General features: G+C 38.1%; 3 protein-coding genes across 4 annotated transcripts; 2 read left to right on the plus strand and 1 right to left on the minus strand.

Annotated features, from left to right (window-relative positions):
• The first annotated feature begins 314 nt into the window (after nucleotides 1-314).
• Nucleotides 315-8,581, plus strand: LOC125214323 (protein RRC1-like). 2 transcript variants are annotated; one of them, XM_089068400.1, is made up of 18 exons: nucleotides 315-333; nucleotides 580-646; nucleotides 763-898; nucleotides 1,050-1,095; nucleotides 2,563-2,623; nucleotides 2,700-2,858; nucleotides 3,181-3,297; nucleotides 3,432-3,597; nucleotides 4,220-4,332; nucleotides 4,476-4,547; nucleotides 4,899-5,120; nucleotides 5,378-5,436; nucleotides 5,676-5,760; nucleotides 5,871-6,008; nucleotides 6,159-6,383; nucleotides 6,468-7,258; nucleotides 7,644-7,810; nucleotides 8,021-8,581. In XM_089068400.1, the coding sequence occupies exons 1-18, from the start codon at nucleotides 326-328 to the stop codon at nucleotides 8,326-8,328; spliced, it is 2,940 nt and encodes a 979-aa protein (XP_088924526.1). In that variant the 5' UTR covers nucleotides 315-325; the 3' UTR covers nucleotides 8,329-8,581. The 2 variants fall into 2 exon arrangements, with proteins under 2 accessions (XP_088924526.1, XP_088924527.1); XM_089068401.1 differs by having other exon boundaries at nucleotides 2,709-2,858.
• A 955-nt stretch (nucleotides 8,582-9,536) lies between these two features.
• LOC125211220 (putative folate-biopterin transporter 2) lies at nucleotides 9,537-12,552 on the plus strand. The gene is made up of 5 exons (XM_048110939.2): nucleotides 9,537-10,381; nucleotides 10,958-11,217; nucleotides 11,310-11,405; nucleotides 11,480-11,650; nucleotides 11,719-12,552. The coding sequence occupies exons 1-5, from the start codon at nucleotides 10,030-10,032 to the stop codon at nucleotides 12,322-12,324; spliced, it is 1,485 nt and encodes a 494-aa protein (XP_047966896.2). The 5' UTR covers nucleotides 9,537-10,029; the 3' UTR covers nucleotides 12,325-12,552.
• A 2,156-nt stretch (nucleotides 12,553-14,708) lies between these two features.
• On the minus strand, nucleotides 14,709-16,436 carry LOC125212946 (ferruginol synthase-like). Its single transcript, XM_048113259.2, has 2 exons — nucleotides 15,535-16,436; nucleotides 14,709-15,449 (listed from the first exon to the last, which is right to left on the minus strand). The coding sequence occupies exons 1-2, from the start codon at nucleotides 16,420-16,422 to the stop codon at nucleotides 14,847-14,849; spliced, it is 1,491 nt and encodes a 496-aa protein (XP_047969216.2). The 5' UTR covers nucleotides 16,423-16,436; the 3' UTR covers nucleotides 14,709-14,846.
• Nucleotides 16,437-22,861: the final 6,425 nt, after the last annotated feature.

The following is a 22,861-nucleotide window of genomic DNA, read 5'->3' on the forward strand; positions in this document are numbered from 1 at the left end:
TCTTTCTGCATCAGAAATTATTTCTAATCACGCAGATCCATTAAGCTCCAGTAAGTTATCTCTCCCTCCGTGTCTTCTCTCGCTCTACAATTTTGGCATTTTTGAGAAATTTTTTGATTTCTCTAATACTACTAAACGAAAGTTCCTGAGGGTTTTGCGATGAATAAGGGAACCGAGTACCAAACTTGTAGCTTCTGTGACTTGAAGAGAATCCCTAATTTTTAATTTATCAACCTACTCTGTGCCCTGTGGGTGCATCATCATGTGCGATTACTGCTGCTATATCTGTATGACTCCTACACAGCGCCAATACTAAATTTTCTCAATGAATTGGTAAATGTGGATATGGCTCAATTTACCAGTGTATTCAGTTTTGTGCATTCGCTCTTATATAGTAGAATGCGGTTGATTGAATCTGCGGTTATTTTTCAAAATGGTTAATGTTGTATGTTTATGGACTCTTGGCTGGGCTTGTGACAGTTTTTATGGTTGCTGGATTATTTTTGTGGTTTAGCAATTGTTCCTTTTAAAATTTTGCAACATGTGTAATGTAATTATACTGCACTACTTCTCATTCAGGATAATGAGTGCCCGGAAGAAGACACCATTTCAAAAGCACAGAGAAGAGGAAGAGGCGAAGAAAAAGGTATCTTCTTTTCTAACTGACTCCTTTTGATTGAATTGAAGATAGTTAAATTTTTTTCTTCATATCAAGATTCTGTGTATCTTCGTATGTTCATGTTTATCTGTTGATATTTGCAGAGGGCAGAGGATGAAACTGCACGGTTATATCAGGAATTTGTAGAATCGTTTCAAGCAGATAACACACCTGGGTCAAAGGCTTTTGTCAGAGGTGGTACCATCAACCCAAATGAGAAGCTGAAGAATGATTCAATAGGTTAGTTGCAATTATCGAACATGTCTATGATGTCCATAAAATGTAAAGTTTTAGTTTGTTTTTTGCAATGTGGATAAATAAATGATTTCTTCTTTCTTACATGGACACATTAATAAAAATATGGGCCTTTTTTATCATTCGCGGATGGCAGGTGGAAATTCCAAAGATGAGGGTTCTGGTATAAAGAAAGGGAGTAGGTAAACAAATGCTTTTGATCAACTATGTTGCAATGCTATTACAGTTAGGAACTTCAGTACAACATCCGCTCGGTGACTTGCAGACTATGATATTTTGGGTTTTCAACTTGTAGAAAACTGACTGACTGATTCTATGCCATTCTCTGAGCTAATATATGTGCTCTAAGTTTTGGTTGCACTTTTAATTTGTCCAATGTAATAAGAATAAATTTCAGTGTTGTGGTAAATTTCTGGAATTTTCCTTTCCCAGGATACTACTCTATAGGGTCACAACTTTAAGCAGAAACCTTTATCCCTTTCACATTGATAGAATTTGTTAAGCAACATTGAGAATGTAGCATCTGATTCTTTGAAATTCTCAGCTGCATTTATAAAGAGCATGCACTTTGAATCATACTGAATTGCATACGAAAAAATCACTTAATTACATCGGATGCCTTGAATACTAGACAATAAAGGAATCAGCAAAAGTAGACTTTTGTGGTACGAAATAGACGACTGTTTCCGTTTGTTGTGCTGAGCTCATACGTAGCACATAATTTTCCTTCAAATTATTGCCTTCCTTTCGCCCACTAGCAGAACTTATGGCTTGAACTCTTCATTCTTACTTTACAAAAACCTGTGTCCTTACCCTCATGGATACCTCTCACCTGGAGAACTAGTTATTTGGTTGATCTAAAATTTGGATGAATAGTCAGAGGTAAATGATATAGTTTGTGGTTTTCATATGTAAATACACACCCAACACGTATATGTGATGAAAAATATTGGGTTCTGAATTCTGGAATAAGTCAGAACTCGGCATAATTTGTATAATTGAATTTATTATCAAAATACTTTGTTTGCCTAGCTTCTTCAAATTTCACTCTGACTTTGATATCCATTTCTGAATCAAATTAAGCTGGTCAGTCTACAATTTCTAGGCCCATCAATTAGATTTGAGTTTAGATGTAAACTGCAGCTATTGGATGTAATGGTTTCTAATTCTATCTAAAAGTAACAATATAGAATATCCCAATTCTTACATCCAGCCATCCTTACAGTTGCATCATAAAGATTTTGATTTAAACTGTACGGCTATATAGGATAGAGTATTAGTATTAAATTGGAGGAACAAAGTAATTATTGCAAAAGAAAATAATTCAACTGAGTGTATTTTACCATATACATGGAAATGTGATGTTGTCATATACTCAGTAATTTGAAAGTTTTCACATGATTTAGAGCCATCTTTTTGTTTCATGGATTGTAATAGCTGTTATATATGAAGGCTAGTTTAGTTTGGAATTGATGCGCTTAATTCTAGGGCCTGAGCCTGACTTTTGTAAAATATTCAAGGTGGCTCTCTTTTTTCTCTCTTGAGTTGTGCATGCTTAACTTTTACCTGTAACGTTTGTAGTTTTTTTTGTGTCTTCAATTTTACTTATCATCAGAGTAGGTATTAGATTATAGTCAAACTTTATGCAGGTATGTTCCATCTTTCATCCCACCACCAATGGCAACAAAGGGTAAAGAATATGAAAAGAAAGTAAGCATCATTTTTTCTTTTTTCACTTCTTTATGGATTCTTGTGTTTTGAATCATTTTTCACTTCTCTCTTTTAGAGTATCCAGAAAGAGGAAAAACCAAAGGAGAGAGAGAAAGGGAAGTCGAGGAATATTGATCATTTTATGGAGGAACTGAAGCATGAACAGGAAATGAGGGAGAGAAGGAATCAAGATCGTGAATATGGGCGTGATACACGCCACGTGGACAATTCTGCGGTTAGTGCCTTGTGAATCTTGAATATTCTGACTAAAGCCTGGTTATCAGTAATATACAGCTAGTCTCTTGCAGCCTTTATTGTTGATTTCTTAATATTGCTTATTTTCTCTTCACAAGAGGTAGTTCTATTACCCTGTAAATTTTTAGTAGTCACCAGGTGCAATCTTCCAAGTTGGATTCCTCTTCTTTATGGTGATAGAATGTTTTTTTTTTCTTATTAACTCATGTCTCAGGTGTCTTTCACAAATTTATGAGTTAATATCATCTGCTTAGTCTTGTCTAGCTTTAAATATTTCTAAGTTTTAGATTTCTTTGTACCAGCCATCTAGCAGGTTCGATGAGCTGCCAGATGAATTTGATCCAATGGGAAGACCTGGATCATTTGATGATGGAGATCCACAGACCACAAATCTATATGTGGGCAATTTGTCACCTCAGGTTGACCAGTGTCATTTCCCACTCTCTTTTTTAGACTTTTTCACTTGCTTCGTTCTCTGCACTTCTCGAACCACCTTCAAATGGGAAACATCTGACCTAATGTGTCTTTTACTATTTATTCTCTTCCCATTTAGGTTGATGAGAATTTCCTTTTGCGGACTTTTGGAAGATTTGGTCCAGTTGCTAGTGTTAAAATCATGTGGCCAAGGACAGAAGAGGAACGGAGACGGCAAAGGAATTGTGGATTCGTGGCTTTTATGAATAGAACTGAAGCTCAAGCTGCTAAGGATGAAATGCAAGGTTTGTTTGCGGTCTTCATCGGTCTATCCATAATTTGATTTTTATCAGGTTTTCTTTGTACTAGTATTATTTATCGCGTATGTTGATGTTGCCATTTCATCCTTTTTCCTTTAACCCTTGCCTGATGGATAAAGTAATTTTCATTTTTTCTTTTTATCTCTTACCGCCTTCTAAATTTATTTAGCTACGCGCCTACGCATGCTGTCTTGTAATAAAGGCTCTGATGGATTCATTTCAGAAGTTTATCACCTATTTTGTTGCTTCAAGGACAGTATGTGTGAATATGGTCATACACAGCATTTTAGTAGGTGTTCGACATTTCTATAGTTCCTGTCTTCGTTCTCATATTCAGAGTTTGGGTGTCTCCTAGTTTTATGTGGTGTAACGTGAGATTTAGGACAAGCAATTCTCACAATCTCGGCTATACAAGAATCAGAGGTCAACTATTTAAATTGAAAAATTACCTTTTGCTGTTTTGCACTGGTTGAGAATGTGTTTTTTGGTTTCTTCTAGCTTATTAGGCTTTTGCTCGCTTATGTTAGCCAAAGCATTTGAACTGAGTGCCCTCTAGCTGAATTATGTAATGGAAATAATACTAATCGTTGCCTTTCCTTTAATCCAGGGGTGGTGGTCTATGAATATGAATTGAAAATTGGGTGGGGAAAATCTGTTTCTCTTCCATCACAGGCACTTCCTGCTCCACCCCCTGGACATATGGCCATAAGGAGCAAGGAGGTGAGTTTGATGTTTTACTTAATTTGTTATCTGATTGGTATTAGAATGACTGCTTTAGAGGCTCTTCCATGCATATGGGATCTGATGCTATGCTATTTATCTATCTTGTAATCTTATGAAATCCATTATTGTCTTGTGGCCAGGGGGCAACTGTCATATTGTCTGGTCCTTCTGGTCCCCCAGTAACTGCTGTTCCAAGCCAAAACTCTGAATTGGTCAGTAATCTCATGCTTACAGTTTCATTCTGGTTTATACAGACTGGCAGTTTATAGTGGGTAAAGCCCCAGTAAATGGAAAATGTGGACACCTGCTATATAATATTCTATCACTACGTAAAATGTGGCATCAACTATAATAATGGTAAAGATAAGCTTTTAATGTGGCATCAACTTTTGTATCAGGTATGCACAAACTATGCAATGAGTAATTACTCAGATATTTGAAAACTACCGGAATTATAAAAGCAAGGCTATCTACATCTCAATAAATGGGAGTTGTAATTTTCTTTTTTTACTCTAAATGATGTTGACTAATACTTGGGACCAATTTCTTTCTTGGATGTGTAGGTACTTACACCAAATGTACCTGATATAAATGTTATTCCTCCTGATGATGATCATCTCCTACATATTATTGATACAATGGCTCTCTATGTTCTGGATGGGGGCTGTGCTTTTGAACAAGCAATAATGGAGCGAGGCCGTGGAAATCCTCTATTTAGTTTTTTGTTTGAGCTTGGTTCGAAGGAACATACTTACTATGTGTGGAGGCTCTATTCATTTGCTCAGGTGAGCTTTTTTATTATCACCATCACCATCACCAACACCAGCACCAGCACCAGCACCAGCACCAGCACCAGCACCAGCACCATCACCATCATTATCATCATCAGTATTGTTATTATTACTACTATTATTACTACTACTATTATTATTATTATTATTGGTAATTTGAAATATTTATAAAGAACATAGTTAATCCCATAATCCTTCATATCTAGCTAGAGATAGCAGCATTGATTTCAAATTACACTTGTTTGATGCAGGGTGATACACTTCAGCGATGGCGAACGGAACCTTTTATCATGATCACTGGTAGTGGAAGGTAAATGGAATTTTTTTTATAAAACACACAAATTTTGCGTCCATCTCAAACTCGACTCTATAATTTGAGGGTTTATAAACTATTTTAATTTATGAAGTGGAGTTTGGTTTACAGTCTTTTATTGCTTTCATGCATGAAAAGTTGTTAGAGACTAAAATATTGGATAATTCCCTTTTTGTTGAACTTTTGAGTTTGGACAGTATGTATTGTTGTTCACACCCTGCTATTTTCATGTAAAGATGGATACCCCCTCCATTACCAACAACAAAAGGCTTCGAGCATGAAAAGGAAGCTGGGAGCACTTATGCTGCAGGGAAAAGCAAAGTACTTACTACTCCAATCTTTCATGCTGTTTGCTGGTGCTCATACTTTTCAAATTTGATTATGCTGTGCGTATTTATATGTTATATGCTCCATCTTGTGATTTTTTACAGCGTGTGGAGATGGAACGGACACTGACAGATGCCCAAAGAGATGAATTTGAAGACATGTTACGTGCATTGACATTGGAGAGAAGCCAGATAAAAGAAGCCATGGGATTTTCTCTAGACAATGCTGATGCTGCAGGAGAGGTGATTGCTGAAGCTTATGTTAATTAATAGAACAAGTTTGCTTGGCTTTGCATGAGGAAGTGCAGTTTTTTTTTTCTTTTGGGTGGAGTCTTCCTGCCAATGTGACGCTGGTGTTGTCTCTATATAAATATGTCCATTATTGCATTTCAGGTGGTCGAAGTATTGACTGAGTCTTTGACTCTTAAAGAAACTCCAATTCCCACAAAAGTTGCTAGACTCATGTTAGTCTCAGACATCCTGCACAATAGCAGCGCTCCTGTGAAAAATGCATCTGCTTATCGTACCAAATTTGAAGCAACTTTACCAGACATTATGGAAAGCTTCAATGACTTGTATCGTAGTGTAACTGGACGAATTACAGCCGAAGCCCTAAAGGTAATGATTATCTGATTCAGTATCATGAAAATGCTGCCTGACTTCCCCTGTCAGAAGTTAAGGTTTCTCTTCTGATATTTTCAGGAACGTGTTTTGAAAGTTCTTCAAGTATGGGCTGACTGGTTTCTGTTCTCGGATGCATATGTCAATGGACTGCGAGCTACCTTTCTTCGATCTAGTAACTCAGGTGTAACCCCTTTCCATTCTATATGTGGTGATGCCCCTGAGTTAGAGAGGAAGGCTGGTTCTGCAGAAGCGGGTGATGGGGAAAAGTTTAACCAAGATGCTGCTTTAGCAATTGGTAAAGGAGCTGCCATGAGGGAGTTATTGAGTTTGCCCCTTAGTGAACTGGAAAGACGTTGCAGACACAATGGGTTATCACTGGTTGGTGGAAGAGAAATAATGGTCGCTCGATTGCTTTATCTGGAGGAGGCAGAAAAGCAAAGGGGTTACGAACTAGATGATGAGTTAAAGTCTGCTCATAGCCAGTCAAGCTCCGGAAGATACCCAAGCGGACAGAAGGAGTTAATCTCGGAAAGGGATCCAGGGAAAATATCAGTAAGGGGTGGTAAAATGGATGACAGTGTGCAGTCAATGGGGAGAGGACCAATTATTTCCTCCCCAGACTTACTACCTGAGATTAACAATGGCGAAGGAAAAAATGAATCAATTCTCCCTTCCTCTAAGTGGGCTAGAGAGGATGAGGAAAGTGATGAGGAGCGTGATAAAAGTACTAGAGACCTGGGGTTGACTTATTCATCTTCTGGTAGTGAAAATGCTGGTGACGCTGTCCACAAAACAGAGGAGCCGGACCTTACTACTGATGCCAGTAATTCAGCATATCTAGACAGTGGTGGCATGAATGAAGAGCAGAGGTAACTTGTGCATTTCTTTCTGTAATTAGTAATGCATTCAATCAAATTTTTTTGAAAGTTAACATGATGTCTTAATGTCCTAAATTGTCATTATAGGAAGGGTGTTGAGTGATCTTTCAGTCTTCTCATTTGCCACAATTTATGTGATCCACCTTCACCAGTAATTAGCCCTTTGCTGGAGTAACATTTTTTTTTTTTTTTTAATTTTGAATGTGCTTTTGGGTTGACATGATGTTTCACTAATAAATTGTAGTACTAAATTGATTCTTCTGGAACATCAAGAGTTCGATATTGTTCAGATTACTTGATCTCATTTTGTTTAATTTATGAGCACATGGTCTAATGTTATATGTATAATGCTATATGATATATGATCGTGCCACAGACAAAAAATGAGGCGTCTTGAGGTTGCTTTGATGGAATACCGCGAATCCCTTGAAGAACAGGGGATAAAGAATCCGGAGGAAATCGAGAGAAAAGTTGCTGTGCACAGGAGTCGGCTGCTGGTTGAATATGGTCTAGTTGACTCAAATGCACATGCTTCTGGCAGAAGTAAGTAGAGCACCAAGGTTAAGAAGAGATTGTCATTACATAACTTTTCAATAACAAGCCAACCTCAAATTTCTTGTCATTGTTATTGTCTATGTGATTTAGAGTTTGAGGAAGCCTAGTCATGACAGCTCTTGAATATTTTGCTGCTTCAATTTTTTTTAATGTAGCTACTTGCTGTGAAATGCCAAACTCATGTTAATCAAACTGCAGAGATATCTTCCGAGAGGAGGAACCCACAAGATGACTCACGTGAGCCATCAAAAAAGCGTCGCCGTAGCCAAAGCAGAAGCCATAGCCCTCAGCGGAAATCAGCCATCCGAGACAGAGACAGGGAGAATGAGGTGAACAGAGAGCGGGACAGACGCCGTGACCGGGACAGACCACACGAGATGGATAGTGACAGAGGAAGGGAGCGGGAGAGGGGCCGTGAAAAGAGTGGCAGCAGGGAGAGGGATGATCACGACAGAGAAAGGACTCGCGAGAGAGACAGAGATAGAGAAAGGAGGAGGATAAAATGAAGTCGCGATCATCACGGTAAGAAGACTCGGATATGGTGAAGTTTGAACGAACTAGCATTTACAGTGTCAAACGAGAGTGTAGACTTCTACTTGATCCGCTTTGGAACCTTCCATCCAAATTGTGTAGCAAAGTGCCTTTTCATTTCAACCACAAAATTTGTTGTATTTGTTCATCACATTACCAGGTTGGTAGTTTTGCTGTTGAATAATGGATTATTGAAATTGTTTAGGGAAGCATTTTTGCGTTGGGAAAGTGACGGTCTTACATCACAATAAAATTGAAAAATAAGTGAAAGTGCAATGGTCAAATGTTATGTTAAAACTGTAAAATGAATTAAGGTTGTGCATTAATTGACGCCAAGCCCTATGTTTTATATTAGAAATTACTATTTTATTAAATAACTTTGTAGCTCATCATACGAAATATTCCCAATCAAAATAATGTGCCTCGATTAACCATAAAGTGAATTCTTGATATAATACATGATACTCACACCCGAAACTGAATTATTTTACCACACATTAAAGATGATCATGATATGGCAGAAGTTAGACTTCTCTTGCCCTTTGTAGGGTGCAATCCAATGTAATTGTCACTATAAATATTTAATACTTATATAAAAATTACAAAACCATGCAAGAATTCTTGATTATATTTCAATCAATCAAAAGTTTCACCTAAAATTAACTCTATAATCGATAGTATGCCAAATTTACCGTATCGGACAGGCATATGTAATTAAGTTGCTTTATTTGTCCAATAATTTCACTAATTTGGTCAACTATCTCCAAACTATAATAAGATGCCATTTTATTTTCCACATTCTCTCTCGAGAAAAAAATTCATATTTACTTCTTCACTTGTATGAAGTAAAACATTCATACGTCAATATCTCTTAAAGGGTGAATTTTTTACTCATCTCTTTTGTCATCTTGTAACATTAAAGGTTGATTAGCAATAATAAAAGTGCAAGTCCAAAATTAGAATACTGATTGAAGTACGAAAAGAAAATACCCTTTTCGCTCTTTTTAAAACAATCTCTCAAGTTTCAACATTTCAAAATAAATGGATTATCTTTCACTTTATTTTAACTCTAAATCATCCTCCCTCAATCTTGATAAATGAACATGTTAGAGAATCTGATAATATACGATCTGAGCTAGCATAACATTATTTAAGTCAAGACAAAAATTGAAGAGAATCTGATAATATACGATCTGAGATTTTTAATATAGGAGTAGTATAATGTTAGTTGAAATGTAAACCGTTGCATTCAGCAACCTACCTCTTGCCTTGGAACTTTCTCCTTCTTGCTATCTGATTTTGAGATTATCTTTCACACAAGCGAAAAAAAGAAGGATCTTTACCTTGCCTCTGTGAAGATCTGCACCATTGCTATTTGTCAAGTAAGCAACAGTTAGGCTCTTGGTCAAATGCATAGCCATAGCCGATAAATAGTTATCACATTAATCCAAAGCTTCCATCTTTTTTCCTCTCATATGAAGAAATCATCGGTTTTAGACAAGATTCATGAGAGCTGAATCCAAGATTTGCGAAATCCCATCTGGGATTCCGACCCTTTTGATTTCTATGTCAAATCAAGATCCAAGTTGACTTTTTTCCGAGCTCCCTTCACAAATCTTGTATAAAGATCAGATTTTTCCGGCTCCGGAGGCATTTTTGTTGTAGATTGCAGAGTGATGGGGGAGGAAGAGAGGCTCCCGACTCACGGCGGGGAGGCGCCGGAGAGCGAGGTGCGGAGCATTTTGTACAGCCCTGTGCATTGGTTCAAGATGCTTGCGAGAGAATTGCATTGGAGCTTTGTGTTTGGAGTGGTGAGTGTGTATGGCGTGAGCCAAGGCTTAGGTGGAGCTCTTGCAAGAGTTGGGACGCAGTTTTACATGAAGGATGTGCAGAAGGTGCAGCCGTCTGAGGCTCAGGTCTACGCCGGCATCACTTCTCTTCCTTGGATCGTCAAGCCGCTCTGGGGTATCCTAACCGACGTTGTTCCGATTTCGGGGTATCATCGGAGACCTTATTTCGTTTTTGCTGGTAACTTATATGTTCTCATTTAGTTGCATCGTTTGTGGTTGTGTTCTGGAGTTCTTGTTATTGCCTCTTGGATGCCTAGGTTGTTTGTCAAATGCTTGTGCAATGATTTCTTGAAGTAGATTTGTGTTTGTGTTGATGCTATACATAAGGTTTCCTCTGTTGTATGTTCGTGTAGTTCTTACTAGTCGATGCCCCTTAACTTCGATGAATGTTGATGTCAAATGAGTAATGAGTTTTTGGTTAGTTGTTATCTGATATAGAGAGTACTTGTGGAGTGAGGTTTTCTCCAAAGATTGATGTAGTAATGCTTGTCTCAAAAATATGGTGTAGCAAATAATTCAGAATACACTGTGATTGTTCAAAGATTAGGATCAAGATTTAAGTGGCAATGCTCCCTTATAAAGGAAGCTAACTGTCTAAGTCTATTGTAAAGATATTTCATTGGTTATAAAGTTCAAATGGGATTTTGAATTAGTGCACATTTTTCAATCAGAAATGCAGCATGTTTCTTGAGCCAACAAGAAAATAGTCTTGTAGTAGTAGATTTGATTATGCTATCAAACTTTCCTTTTCCAGGTTCCCTAGGAATCGTCTCCATGCTGTTCTTGTCGCTCCACCCGGGACTACACATAGTATTAGCATTGCTTTCGTTGACAGCATCAAGTGCCAGTGTTGCGATTGCAGATGTTACTATCGATGCATGTGTGGCTCAGAAAAGCGGCCTTCATCATTCCCTGGCAGCTGACATGCAAAGCTTATGTTCCTTGAGCTCCTCGATTGGGGCTCTCGTGGGATTTTCTCTGAGTGGCATATTCGTTCACCTAATCGGGCCACAGGTTAGCTAGCCTTCTCTGATTTTGTTCCAGAGTATATAAGCTACTGAAAAATGTGTTTGTTAAACCTTTTTATATTGCCTTTTGAATGGAAGGGTGTATATGGCTTGTTAACGATACCAGCTGGTCTCGTCTTCGTAGTTGGAATATTGCTCAAGGAACAACGCGTATCCGCCTTTGCTTATGAACAGGTACTAATCCACAACAGGGGTGATCAAGATTCAAATGTGAATGCTAATTAATACTGTTTGGTTTCTAAAATCAGATCAGCCAGAACTTAGCCAATGCTGGTAAAGCTATGTGGAGGACGTTGAAATGCCCAGACGTGTGGAGGCCGTGCTTGTACATGTTCTTGTCCTTCTCGTTGGGCCTAAATGTTTCCGAGGGAATGTTTTATTGGGTTACGGATTCACCATCCGGCCCTTCATTTTCTAAGGTACATATGTCAACTGATCTCGCATTAATTAGTACTTATGCCACTACTAAACTTTGATATTTATGCAGCAAATAATTGGTTATATCATGGCAATAGGCTCCGTGGGATCGCTCCTCGGGGCTATACTATACCAATACGGCCTAAAAGACTATCCATTCCGCGATCTGCTCTTTTGGGCTCAGATCCTGTCCTGCCTCTCAGGGATGCTGGATCTAGCGCTGGTGCTGCGCTGGAACTTGTGGCTTGGTGTGCCCGACTTTGTGTTCGTGGTGGTTGATGCGAGCGTGAGCCAAATGATCGGACGCTTCAAATGGATGCCACTTCTTGTTCTGAGCTCCAAGATGTGCCCGCCCGGCATTGAGGGCACCTTCTTTGCCCTGCTCATGTCTATAGACAATGCCGGCCTCCTCACTTCCTCGTGGCTGGGGGGGCTCTTGCTCCACGTCTTGAACGTTACACGAACAGAGTTCGGGAACATGTGGCTCGCCATTCTGATCAGGAACGTGCTGAGGATCGCCCCGCTCTTCCTGCTCTTCTTGGTTCCTAGAACTGATCCAAGCTCTTCTATCCTTTCTGATGATGTTGACAACATGAAAGAGGCTGTCGAAGCTCGAGAGGATCCCGATAACGTCGAGCTCGTCGCGCTTGTGGACCGCAAGGATGGTGGTGGTTAGGACTGCAGAAGATGCTGAAAGGTGTTCAAGCATTAGAAAGCCTATAACATACTTACTTCCTGAGGTTACTTGGGAAATGGCCCTTTTGTTAGGTCATGGACTCATAGTATTCTTTCATCTACTGATATATTTTTTGAGAAATTACTGAATTTTGCTGTGAGGATGATTGATAATATCAATATGTACTGTTGAAATTTTACTGCACAGGTAGTAAATTTTATACTGAAATATCGCAGTATTACTTGTGAGAGATGTCACACTACAAGACACTATTATAGAAATAAGAGATGTCAATAAAGTTTGAATATACGTGGCTTGATTCGAATAGCCCGCAACTTGGATTGAAATCGAATAGATTTAGGACAGCAAGTTTTTAATATTTTTGTATATTACTTTTTATAAATATAGTACTATAATAGTCAATGAAATTTAGGAGTAAATTTATAATAGTATTCCAACCCAATTAGCTCGCATAATAATTCAAGTAAGACTAACCCAAAATCCAATGAATTGATTTGATTGACATCCTTAATTTAACTCTTTTGCTTTGAACAAATTTTTTTAAAAATCAAATCTCCAAATGAAAACATACTTAAACTGGATATTTTTCATAGTTTAAATATAAATAAGTAAAAAATTATTACTTTATTGATAAATAGTTATATTTTTTTGGTCCGTTCATAAAAGAGTAATCACCTGATAAGTATCTAAATTACTTTTTATAGTTTAAATATAAATATGTCAAAATTATTACTTTACTTGATCAATAGTCATATTATTTTTGGTCTATTCATAAAATTAATTACCTTATGTTGCTATTGAATTTCTTTTACAATTAATATAAATCTCATTTTTTATTAATAATATTTCAATTATTTTTTTCCCTATACCTACCACATTTTACTAATTTTATAAAGACCATTGTGGACAAGAAGTAGTTTAACATGTTAGACGTTAAACATGCCCGATGTGATAGCTGACTCTATATATAGTTCTAAACTTATAGTAAATATAATTGAATGATACTACTCCAAAGTAAGACAACGGATTAGGCTAGGATAAATAGAATGCATATAAAATATTAAATACTCACGTAGATTGAATCCAGCTAAGAAGTTTTCATGAGCTATGAGAAAACTTATTTTATAAGCATCCAACCAACTCTATTAGCTGCTTGAAATCTTTTAGCAGTATAGGCCGGCTTTGTGTATGAGAAAGAAAGATTATGACTAATTAATTCGTAGTATTGTTTAATCTCAAGATAACTACCTACGTGGTTTTAGAAGACATCAAAGATAGCTAATTAAAACTAACCAAAAAAAGTATAGCTAATTAAATGCTTTATATTTTTACAAGTGCATTAGTGGGATTGAAGATATTAGACAACATTAAACAAACCAAATACAAGCATTTAAATCTTACTACTATTTATAAAAAAACATTAATAGATATTGTAATTATCTTATGTCACTACAAATTTTGTTTTTTACATATGACTATGTTTTTACATGACTATTAATTTCATGTATAAACCAAATACAAGCATTTAAAACAAATTCAAAATTCATACACAAAAGGGAGTACTACTACTACAAATTAGCATTTGAATTTTTTTAAAATATTTTTGAAAATAAATAATTTGTAGTACCAAATAATACCATTAATATTTTTAAAGGCAGATGATATTACTACTACAACTTTAAACGAAAATGAAACTATAGAAGTATTAAAAAAAATTATAATAAGGAAATTAACCTATATTTCTATGATTAGAGAAGTGAAATAATGTGTATCAATTTTGAGCGCATCTTTAAGCTACGTGAAACGTTTGCCATATTTCCTCCTTTTTTTTTTTTAATATTGGTTCGTTTCGACAAAATTCACCTATCTTTCTTCTCACAAATGTATTTTTACATTGACAATACTCATCAAAACTTTCTCTATCGCTATCAACTCACATTCTTCAAACAGCAGCGGCCCTACAAGAAGCGGAGAAGGTAGATGAATTGTGAAAGAGAACCCTCTTCTACCAATTAACATTGGCATTATTATTAGTCCAAGAAATTAGGCACGCAGGCGTGAATTTTAATTTCATGCTGCATTAGTATTTTTTTTAATATACAAATGGAATCCTCAAACAGGAAGAGGTGAAGAATATGAGAGGAGTTCCAAAAATTAATTAAAATGAATGAGGGGGTGTGGGTTAATTGGGGGTGGATTTTGAGTCTCTGTATTTCCTTGAAAAATGACGGCTGGAAGAGGGAAGGGAAGGAAAGGGAAACCAAAACAAAACGAAAACGAAAATAAAATATGGAATAAAACTATAGTAAAAGTGTGATATAAGCCTACGTGGAATATTTAATTATATGATTGTGCACTTTAGATATCAGCACCACATGGTACACCAAATTTTCAAATACCGAAAATTTTGGTTCCTATTACATTAAACATCCTTACATTATTAGAATCACATAATTGTGGAGTACTTTATTTGAATTACACACATATAATTGTGTTGAACATTAAATTTTAAACGGAAAAGCTCTCAGTGGAGTTTCTCTGCGCAAGGCCACACCAAGCACCTCTCCTTTATGGTCTGCGTGATCCTTGTCTTTCTCAAGTCTCCACTCAAAATTATGAACTAAAACCGCCGTCGTCATCTGCAGAATCCGGGTCGCTAACGGCATTCCGGGGCATATTCTCCGCCCCGCCCCGAATGGTATGAGCTCGAAATGCTGCCCTTTGAAGTCCACCTTCTTTTCAAGGAACCGTTCAGGCTCAAACCTTTCCGGATCCGTCCAAATGCTCGGATCTTTGCCCATTGCCCACACGTTGAAGAGTATCTGCGTCCCTTTCGGAATCATATAACCATTCACCTCTTGATCGGCTTCTGATCTCCGCGGGAGTAAGAGAGGCCCGGGCGGGTGAAAACGAAGTGTTTCCTTCACCACCGCCTGCAGATACGGGAGACGGGCAATATCCGCCTCCCGTATTTGCCCCATCTCTCCCACTACGCTCTTTATCTCTTCTTTTAGCTTTTTCAGTTTATCTGGATTGAACAATAGCTCTGTCATGATCCACTCGATCGAGGTTGTGTTCGTTTCTGATCCTCCCACAAATAAATCCTGCAAAAATTTTGGTTTCACACATTTTATAATCGATCCTGGAGTACCACTGATGCCTAACAACATGTAACATGACTAAACTTACGAAAAGTAAATAAGGAATTTCTTCAGTGGTCAAGTTGTAGCCGGTTCCTTGGCTGATATCGACGAGCGTCTCGAGCAGATCCTGCTCCTTGGGACCGCCCGGGTTGTTCTTTCTCGACTCCAACCTCTCGTTAAGAAAACCTTCGAATTTCGCAAAGAGTTTGCCGAAGTACAACTCAGCCTTTCGCTTGATTCCCTGCGGATCCAAGGGCTTGAGGATGGGGAAGTAGTCGGCGAAGTTGGGGACAGCGACGGCGATAGCGATGACCTCGACGATCTCCTTGAACTCCTTGGTGGTTTTGGACTCGAAATCGGGGGAGCGGGTGGAGAAGAGAGTGGTGAGCATGAGGTTGAGGTTGGTAACGAGCAGGACGTCGTGGATGTCCACAACGTCCCCGCGCTCGCAGTGGCGCCCCACGTGCTCCACCAGCTGCTGCAGCTTCTCCTGGCGGAGGGCCTCGCTGCCCTCGAGGCTGCGCTCGGAGAAGACCTCCTCCTTGCAGATCTTGCGCTTGTCGCGCCACTCCTTCCCGGCAGGAGTGAAGGCCATGGAGAGTTTGTTCAGGTCGCGTGCGTGCATCACTTGGGCGATGGTACGGCCGGAGAAGACCTGGCCGTGGCGCTGGAGGAGCTCCTTCGCCATCTCGGGCGAGGAGACGATCACCGTGTAGAGGCTGCCCAAGCGGATGGACATGAGGGGGCCGTGGGTTTTGGCGAGGTGGCTCAGTGTTTCGTATGGTTTTTTTCCCAACTGGTGAAAATTTCCGATGATCGGGAGGGGTCTGGGTCCCGGGGGGAGCCGAGGCCCCCTCCGCGACCGGAGGAATAGAAAGCCGGTTAAACTGATCAAGGATAGAGCAATGAGAAGAGAGGATACGAGGGGATCCATTTTCTTCTACTTCTAGCTTGTGTAGTATGTGTGTATATATGCCACCTTTTTATAGTTATTTTGTTTTAATCTTTATTGGAAAGGTGAGTGATGTGGTTTTGACCCTTATAATATTTATTATTTACAGATTATAATATATTCCATGCTTGACTATTGCATTAGAAGCAGGATTTGTTTCTTCTGGAAAATAATGTGGCGTGAAATTTTAAGTGAATTAGTTTGACTGGATCCTTTGTTAATTACTCTATCCGTCCTAGTTCAGTAGTTAAAATTAGTTATGACACGAATTATAAGAAATTGGTGGAGTGTGTAATAAATTAAGTGAGATGGTTTGACTTTTTGGTTTTTCATTTTCTTTTTTGGTTTATTTTTATGCAGATAATAATGACATTTTAGTGTAATTTTGATGAATAATACTCCCTACGTCCACAAAAAATAGATCACTTTTGCCATTTTAGGACGTCCAAAAAAAATAGATCACTTTTTAAAAATGGAAAATATATCTCTCATACTTTTTCCACTTTTTCTCCCTATCTCTCTTACTTTACCTACTTTTTCTCCTTATCTCTCTTACTTTACCAATTCTACATTAAAACCCGTGCCGAACAACAATAGATCTATTGTTTGTGGACGGAGGGAGTAGATAAAATTTTATGTCCAAATATGAAAGATTCTAAATGTGATTATTAAATTGAGACGGACTTTTATTGCAAAATGTGACTTTTAAACTGGGACGGGGGAATATCTGTCACACGTCGTTAGTCAGTGTGTTTATTACGCAGATGGACAGGAAATATGTGACCAAATGAATAAAATTGTGATGTACTATGTGTGGTAGAATTGTAAGTTCAAGGTCATTGTTTATAGGGTTTTTAGCTTTTTAAACCAAAATCTTTCCTCGAATTCTGGTTTTTTTCATGAATTATGAGATTTGTTTTTAAAACCACGAACTTTCATTTCGTTAGGATTTTCTCCCGGCGGGTCAACGACGAAACCCGGGTTGTCTACATGTCAATTTTAATCCTATTTGTCACTAAATTGATTACTTGGATCCTATTTAGCACAATAATACGTACAGTCACAATTATTACATAACAAATGACAACTTTTGAATAAACAAAACACAACTTTAACATTTTGAATTATGCTATTCGGGTCGGAAATGTGCTATTCGGGTCGGGTTGGGAAAATCCTAACGAAATGAAAGTTCGTGGTTTTAAAAACAAATCTCATAGTTCATGGGAAAAACCGAAATTCGGGGAAAGATTTTGGTTTAAAAAGCCAAAAACCCTTGTTTATAATAGAGTCAATACAAAAATCTATTTTTAAACTGAGTTTTATAATTACTTTGTTTATAACCTAAGTTTTTATGGTAAGCGAGCTCATATTCGTTCTTTTTATAGTTGTTTTGTTTTTTCTTCTGGGAAACATGAGCTAATGTGGTTTTTGAGCCTCCTTAGAGCATCCGCAATGGTCGGCTAGCGACCGGCTAGCTGATTCGTCGCGCTGGCCGATCGGCTAGCCGAACCATTGCAGTCGGCCAGCGCAAAATCGGCGAGCGGATCGGCGTGGGCTCGCCGATCGCTCGTCGTTGGCCGAAACGCTAGCCGATCGGCTAGCCGCCATTGTGGAGGCCCGATCGGCCAGCGCCGATTTTCGATTTTTTTTTTTTTAAATCATATATAAACGCGATTTTCGTTTCATTTTCATTTGCACCACTTGTTTTAACGAGTTTTCTCTCTCTCTAACTTTCTGTTCAAGAGCATCATCGAGCGATGGATCACGCGGGTGGTAGCGGTAGCGGTAGTGGTGGGGATCCTGAGGAGTACGAACGGAGGATGAACGAGGCTATGGAGGCCTACATGAACCGCGGGATGGAGCGGTACATGCGTATGGTGGAACAGCAGGCGATACCTCGCCCTCCACGAGTTGTCCACCACCGAGCAGTGATTGATCGGGATCACGTAGCTGCACATCAGCGGCTGTACGAGGACTACTTTGCAGAGTACCCGCGGTTTCCCGCCAACATGTTCCGGCGGCGTTTCAGAATGCGCAGGGAGTTGTTTATGCGCATCGTTAGGGCATTGGAGCGTCAATATATGTGTTTCCGCTTCAGGCACGATGCGGCTGGCAGACCCGGCCACACCCCTATCCAAAAGTGCACGGCGGCAATCAGGCAGTTGGCCTACGGAGGCGCGGCAGACATGTGGGATGAGTACCCCCACATCGGTGAGTCGTCAGCCCTGAAATGTCTGAAGGAGTTCTGTGGGGGCGTGATCAGCATTTTCGGTGAGCAGTACCTTCGAAGCCCTACTCCCGAAGATTGTCAGAATTTGATGCAGATGCACGGGGAGAAGCATGGGTTCCCCGGGATGTTAGGCAGCATAGACTGTATGCATTGGGAGTGGAAGAACTGTCCGACTGCCTGGAAGGGGGCCTACACGACCGGCTACAAGTCAAAGAACCCCACGATAATCCTCGAGGCCGTAGCTGATTACCGGCTGTGGATCTGGCATGCGTATTTTGGGGTAGCCGGGTCGAACAACGACCTCAACGTCCTGAACTCGTCTCCCCTCTTCAACGAGAAGTGCCAGGGCGTCGGTCCAGCCGTCTCATTCGTGGCCAACTGCAACCGGCATGATATGGGCTACTACTTGGCGGATGGGATATACCCTCGGTGGCCGGTCTTTGTGAAGACGATCCGACAAACAAGTGATGAAAAGAAGGCCTACTTTGCGCAACGACAGGAGTCGGCGCGCAAGGACGTGGAGCGCGCATTTGGTGTGCTCCAGTCTCGATGGGCGGCAATCAAGGGCCCAACGCGTTTGTGGGATGTCACATGCGTATCCCAAATAATGTACGCCTGCATTATCCTGCACAACATGATCGTCGAAGACGAAGGCGTACAACTGACTAGTTGGGTCAGTGACGATGAAGCCGGTCCAAGCCACGGAACGGCCACCCCTAGTGTACGACAGGGGGTACCCCTCGATGAAGCCGGCCGACTCAAGGAATTTGCCAGCATGCGCCAAGTGGATGCTCATATTCAACTCCAAAAGGATATAATTGAAGAGTTGTGGGCACGGAGGACTGCACGACGATAGTTTTTTTTCTTTATTATGCATGTACTTTTTTTTTATCTATGTAACTTTTTTAAATGCAATTAATGAATTTTCCCATGCACGTGTCTAAATTTAATTCCGTATTTTAATCGTAATTTTAATTCCGTAAATGTAGTATATTTTGAATTGTTTTTATTGCGGCTGGCCTAAATCTGACGTGGCAGGTGGTTTTTTTAATGTTGCTGACGTGGCAGAGGAGAGAATGGCTGGCCTATGCACCATTGCGGATGCTCTTATATTTAGTTATTTGCAGACTAGTATGATCTAATGTGGCGTTAATAAATTTGACAGGACACATAATTAATTAGTTGACATCATCGTCAATTAGTGGTTCAGTTACGCAGATGAACAATAAATTTGTGACCAAACGAATAAAATTGTGATTTCTGTCGCACGAGATTTTAGAAGTTGTATAGCTAATATGTATAATCGGAGAAAGAAAATGTGTGTAAGTATTAAACAGAGAGAGAAAGAGAGTTGAATATTTAATTAATTGAGGAGAGAAAAATGATTGTATGTATTAATTAGAAAGAGAAAGTTTTCAAAAATAAAAATATGTCATCTTATTTAGAATAAACTAAAATGGAAAATGTGTCATTTAAATGAGCGGGTGGGAATAGTTTTAAAAGTTGATGTTCATTGTTTATAGTTGAGTGTCGACAAATAGGAACATTATAAGATTTATATATGGCAGGCGAGCTCATTGAGTCAATATTAAAAACTATTTTTAAATACTAAGTTTTTTTTAGTATTTCCTTTTGGCGTTTGAATAATTAGGTTTTATATAATATACTAATGCCACGTTAATGGCAAGAACTTTATCTAGTCTATAAACGTGATTCATGTGCTTTTTTTTTGGTTAAGAGTGTAGCACATATTGATATATTATGTATATACCAAAATTCCAAAACCTATTCAAGAGATCCCAAGAAGTTGGAATCTGTTTTATGCAAAATTAATGCTGGAGTACTATATACTTTAGTGAATATAATTATTTTGAACAATCAATAAACAACTTTATTATCTAAATTGTTATATTCTGCTTTGTTCGAAATTTAATATAATGCCGTCTAATAAGCATGATTTATGGTTTATATAAATGTTAATACAGCCATTCCTTGAGTACTATAGTATTATTTTATTAGTAGGCTGGTAAATATTTCGTTGTCGACTTTTGTTTGCCGCTAACGTGACTAAAAATTTAATGATGTTGATGTATTGTCAATTTGTTATGTTGAATGATATATCACGTCGATTACAATCACAGATATTCTCTATTCTATTTTTGCAGCAGTACTCCCTACTCCCTAAACCCTAGTACTCTCTCTCTCACAGTCGAATACAAGTCTCATTTTTTCATTTTTATCTATAAGTCACACATTTCAATAACTCATTCAATTCACATATTATTTAAAACGAATATAGTATATAAGTGAAACTCATATTACACCACCTTTTGCTTACCAATTTTTCCTTAAATAATTTTTTAGAACTCACGTCGAAAAGAAATGAGACTCATATGAATGTGGGATTACTTATTATTAGCTATAGTATTTGACAATATGTCTGAATTTGCGGATATTTTATTAGACCGTTTCTTTGATACCGATATTACATATGGCCTACTGCCTTTTTTCATTCTTACACGAGCTTATTTTAAGGTATGGTTAGCCAATATATTTGACTGTAAAACACTGTGAGTTAAGATATTCTATAACCATGCATTTCATGTTTTCAAGTACACAGTCAAAGATCTTCTATAACCATGCATTTCATGTTTTCAAATCAAAGGTATGAGTTAAAATTTATTAATAAGGCCTGTTGGAACAAATTTTAGAAATCAAAAGATTCTGCGGAATTAATGAAGATGTTTATGCTTCGATGATCTCATTCAAGTGTAATTTATTTGGGTATGTAGGCAAATTTATACTAGCTTTTGGTTTTTTGGTAATTGTTAAGAAGTTACATATTAAAAATGAGTCACTTACCCCTTAAAAGGCCTCATAAGGAGAAGTGTTATCCACACTTATATAGATTAGATTGGATCATCACCAAGTCGATGTGAGATAGACTTTTAGAGAATTTAACACGCCCCCTCACGTGTGGGCCGGAAAGGACATCGGTCTTCCATCACGTGGGTAGACAATGCTAGAGAACCATCATCAATGTGGGCCGGAAACGTCATCGGTCTTCCACTCGTGAGGTAGATAAGAGATAAAGAGAAAACCATCATTGACTTCGGCCCGCTCTGATACCATATTAGAAATGGACCACTCACCCCTTAAAAGGCCTCATAAGGGGTAAGATTATCCACACTTATATAGATTAGATTGGATCATCACCAATTTGACGTGGGGCATACTTTTAGAGAATTTAACATTACGTGTTAATTATTTCTTGATTTGATTATATATATGTTATATCCAAAGAAAATAACTGATCTCATATCCAAATAATAATTGAGAAAATCTCACAACTAGTGATCAACAGTGGATCCCATTCACGCAGAAAAATAATTGAGCCGCTTTGAACTAACATTTTATTTAATTATCTTACCATGATTTGTACTAGCACCATACTTACGTTCGACACACATTTAGCATTGTTTGTCTTATTTTATATATTTAGTTTGATTTTAATACATTAAAAATTGTTATCGAAACTTTTAATTTTATAAAATTCATAAAAATCAAAACTCGATTTGCTATTTTATTCATATATTTGAAGTTATAGAGAAAACGAGCAAATCGAACTTTGATATTTATGAAATTTGTGAAATTAAAATTTTCAATAACATTTTTTAATGTATTAGAATCCAACTAAATATATAACACAAAACGAATAAAATCGTGTGACGAACAAAGACGGTGCTCGCATAAGAAACTCACTTAGGGTATGTAGTATACCATTTACCATAGATAATTAAACATCAAATTAATATGTACAAAATACATCAAAATTATATCACATACTAGTAAGACCTTATTTTTACATACTTATATACACTTGGAAAAATAACACAAAATGATAAAATTGTGGTCCCAAAGTTGCGAGACGCATGATAACTCATCTGTGTGTGCCGTGTTTAATTCTTATAATGGGCTTTAAGAATGGCCTTTTAAGCCTGACTGCAACTTTATGGGCCACGTTTAATTCATATAGTGGGCTTTTTAATGGGCCTGTTAAGTATGAAACGTTTCATGGGTTTTATTTTTATTTCACATTTTCAATGACAACTCATACATAAATACCTCAACAAAGTCTATTTCTCATAATCCAATCAAAATACTTGTGTAAACGTAAACGAATACTTGGTA

Source organism: Salvia hispanica, chromosome 3, assembly GCF_029641045.1.
Source record: "Salvia hispanica isolate PSC_SH4W2 chromosome 3, Shi_PSC_v1, whole genome shotgun sequence".
NCBI classification, from domain to species: Eukaryota; Viridiplantae; Streptophyta; class Magnoliopsida; order Lamiales; family Lamiaceae; genus Salvia; species Salvia hispanica.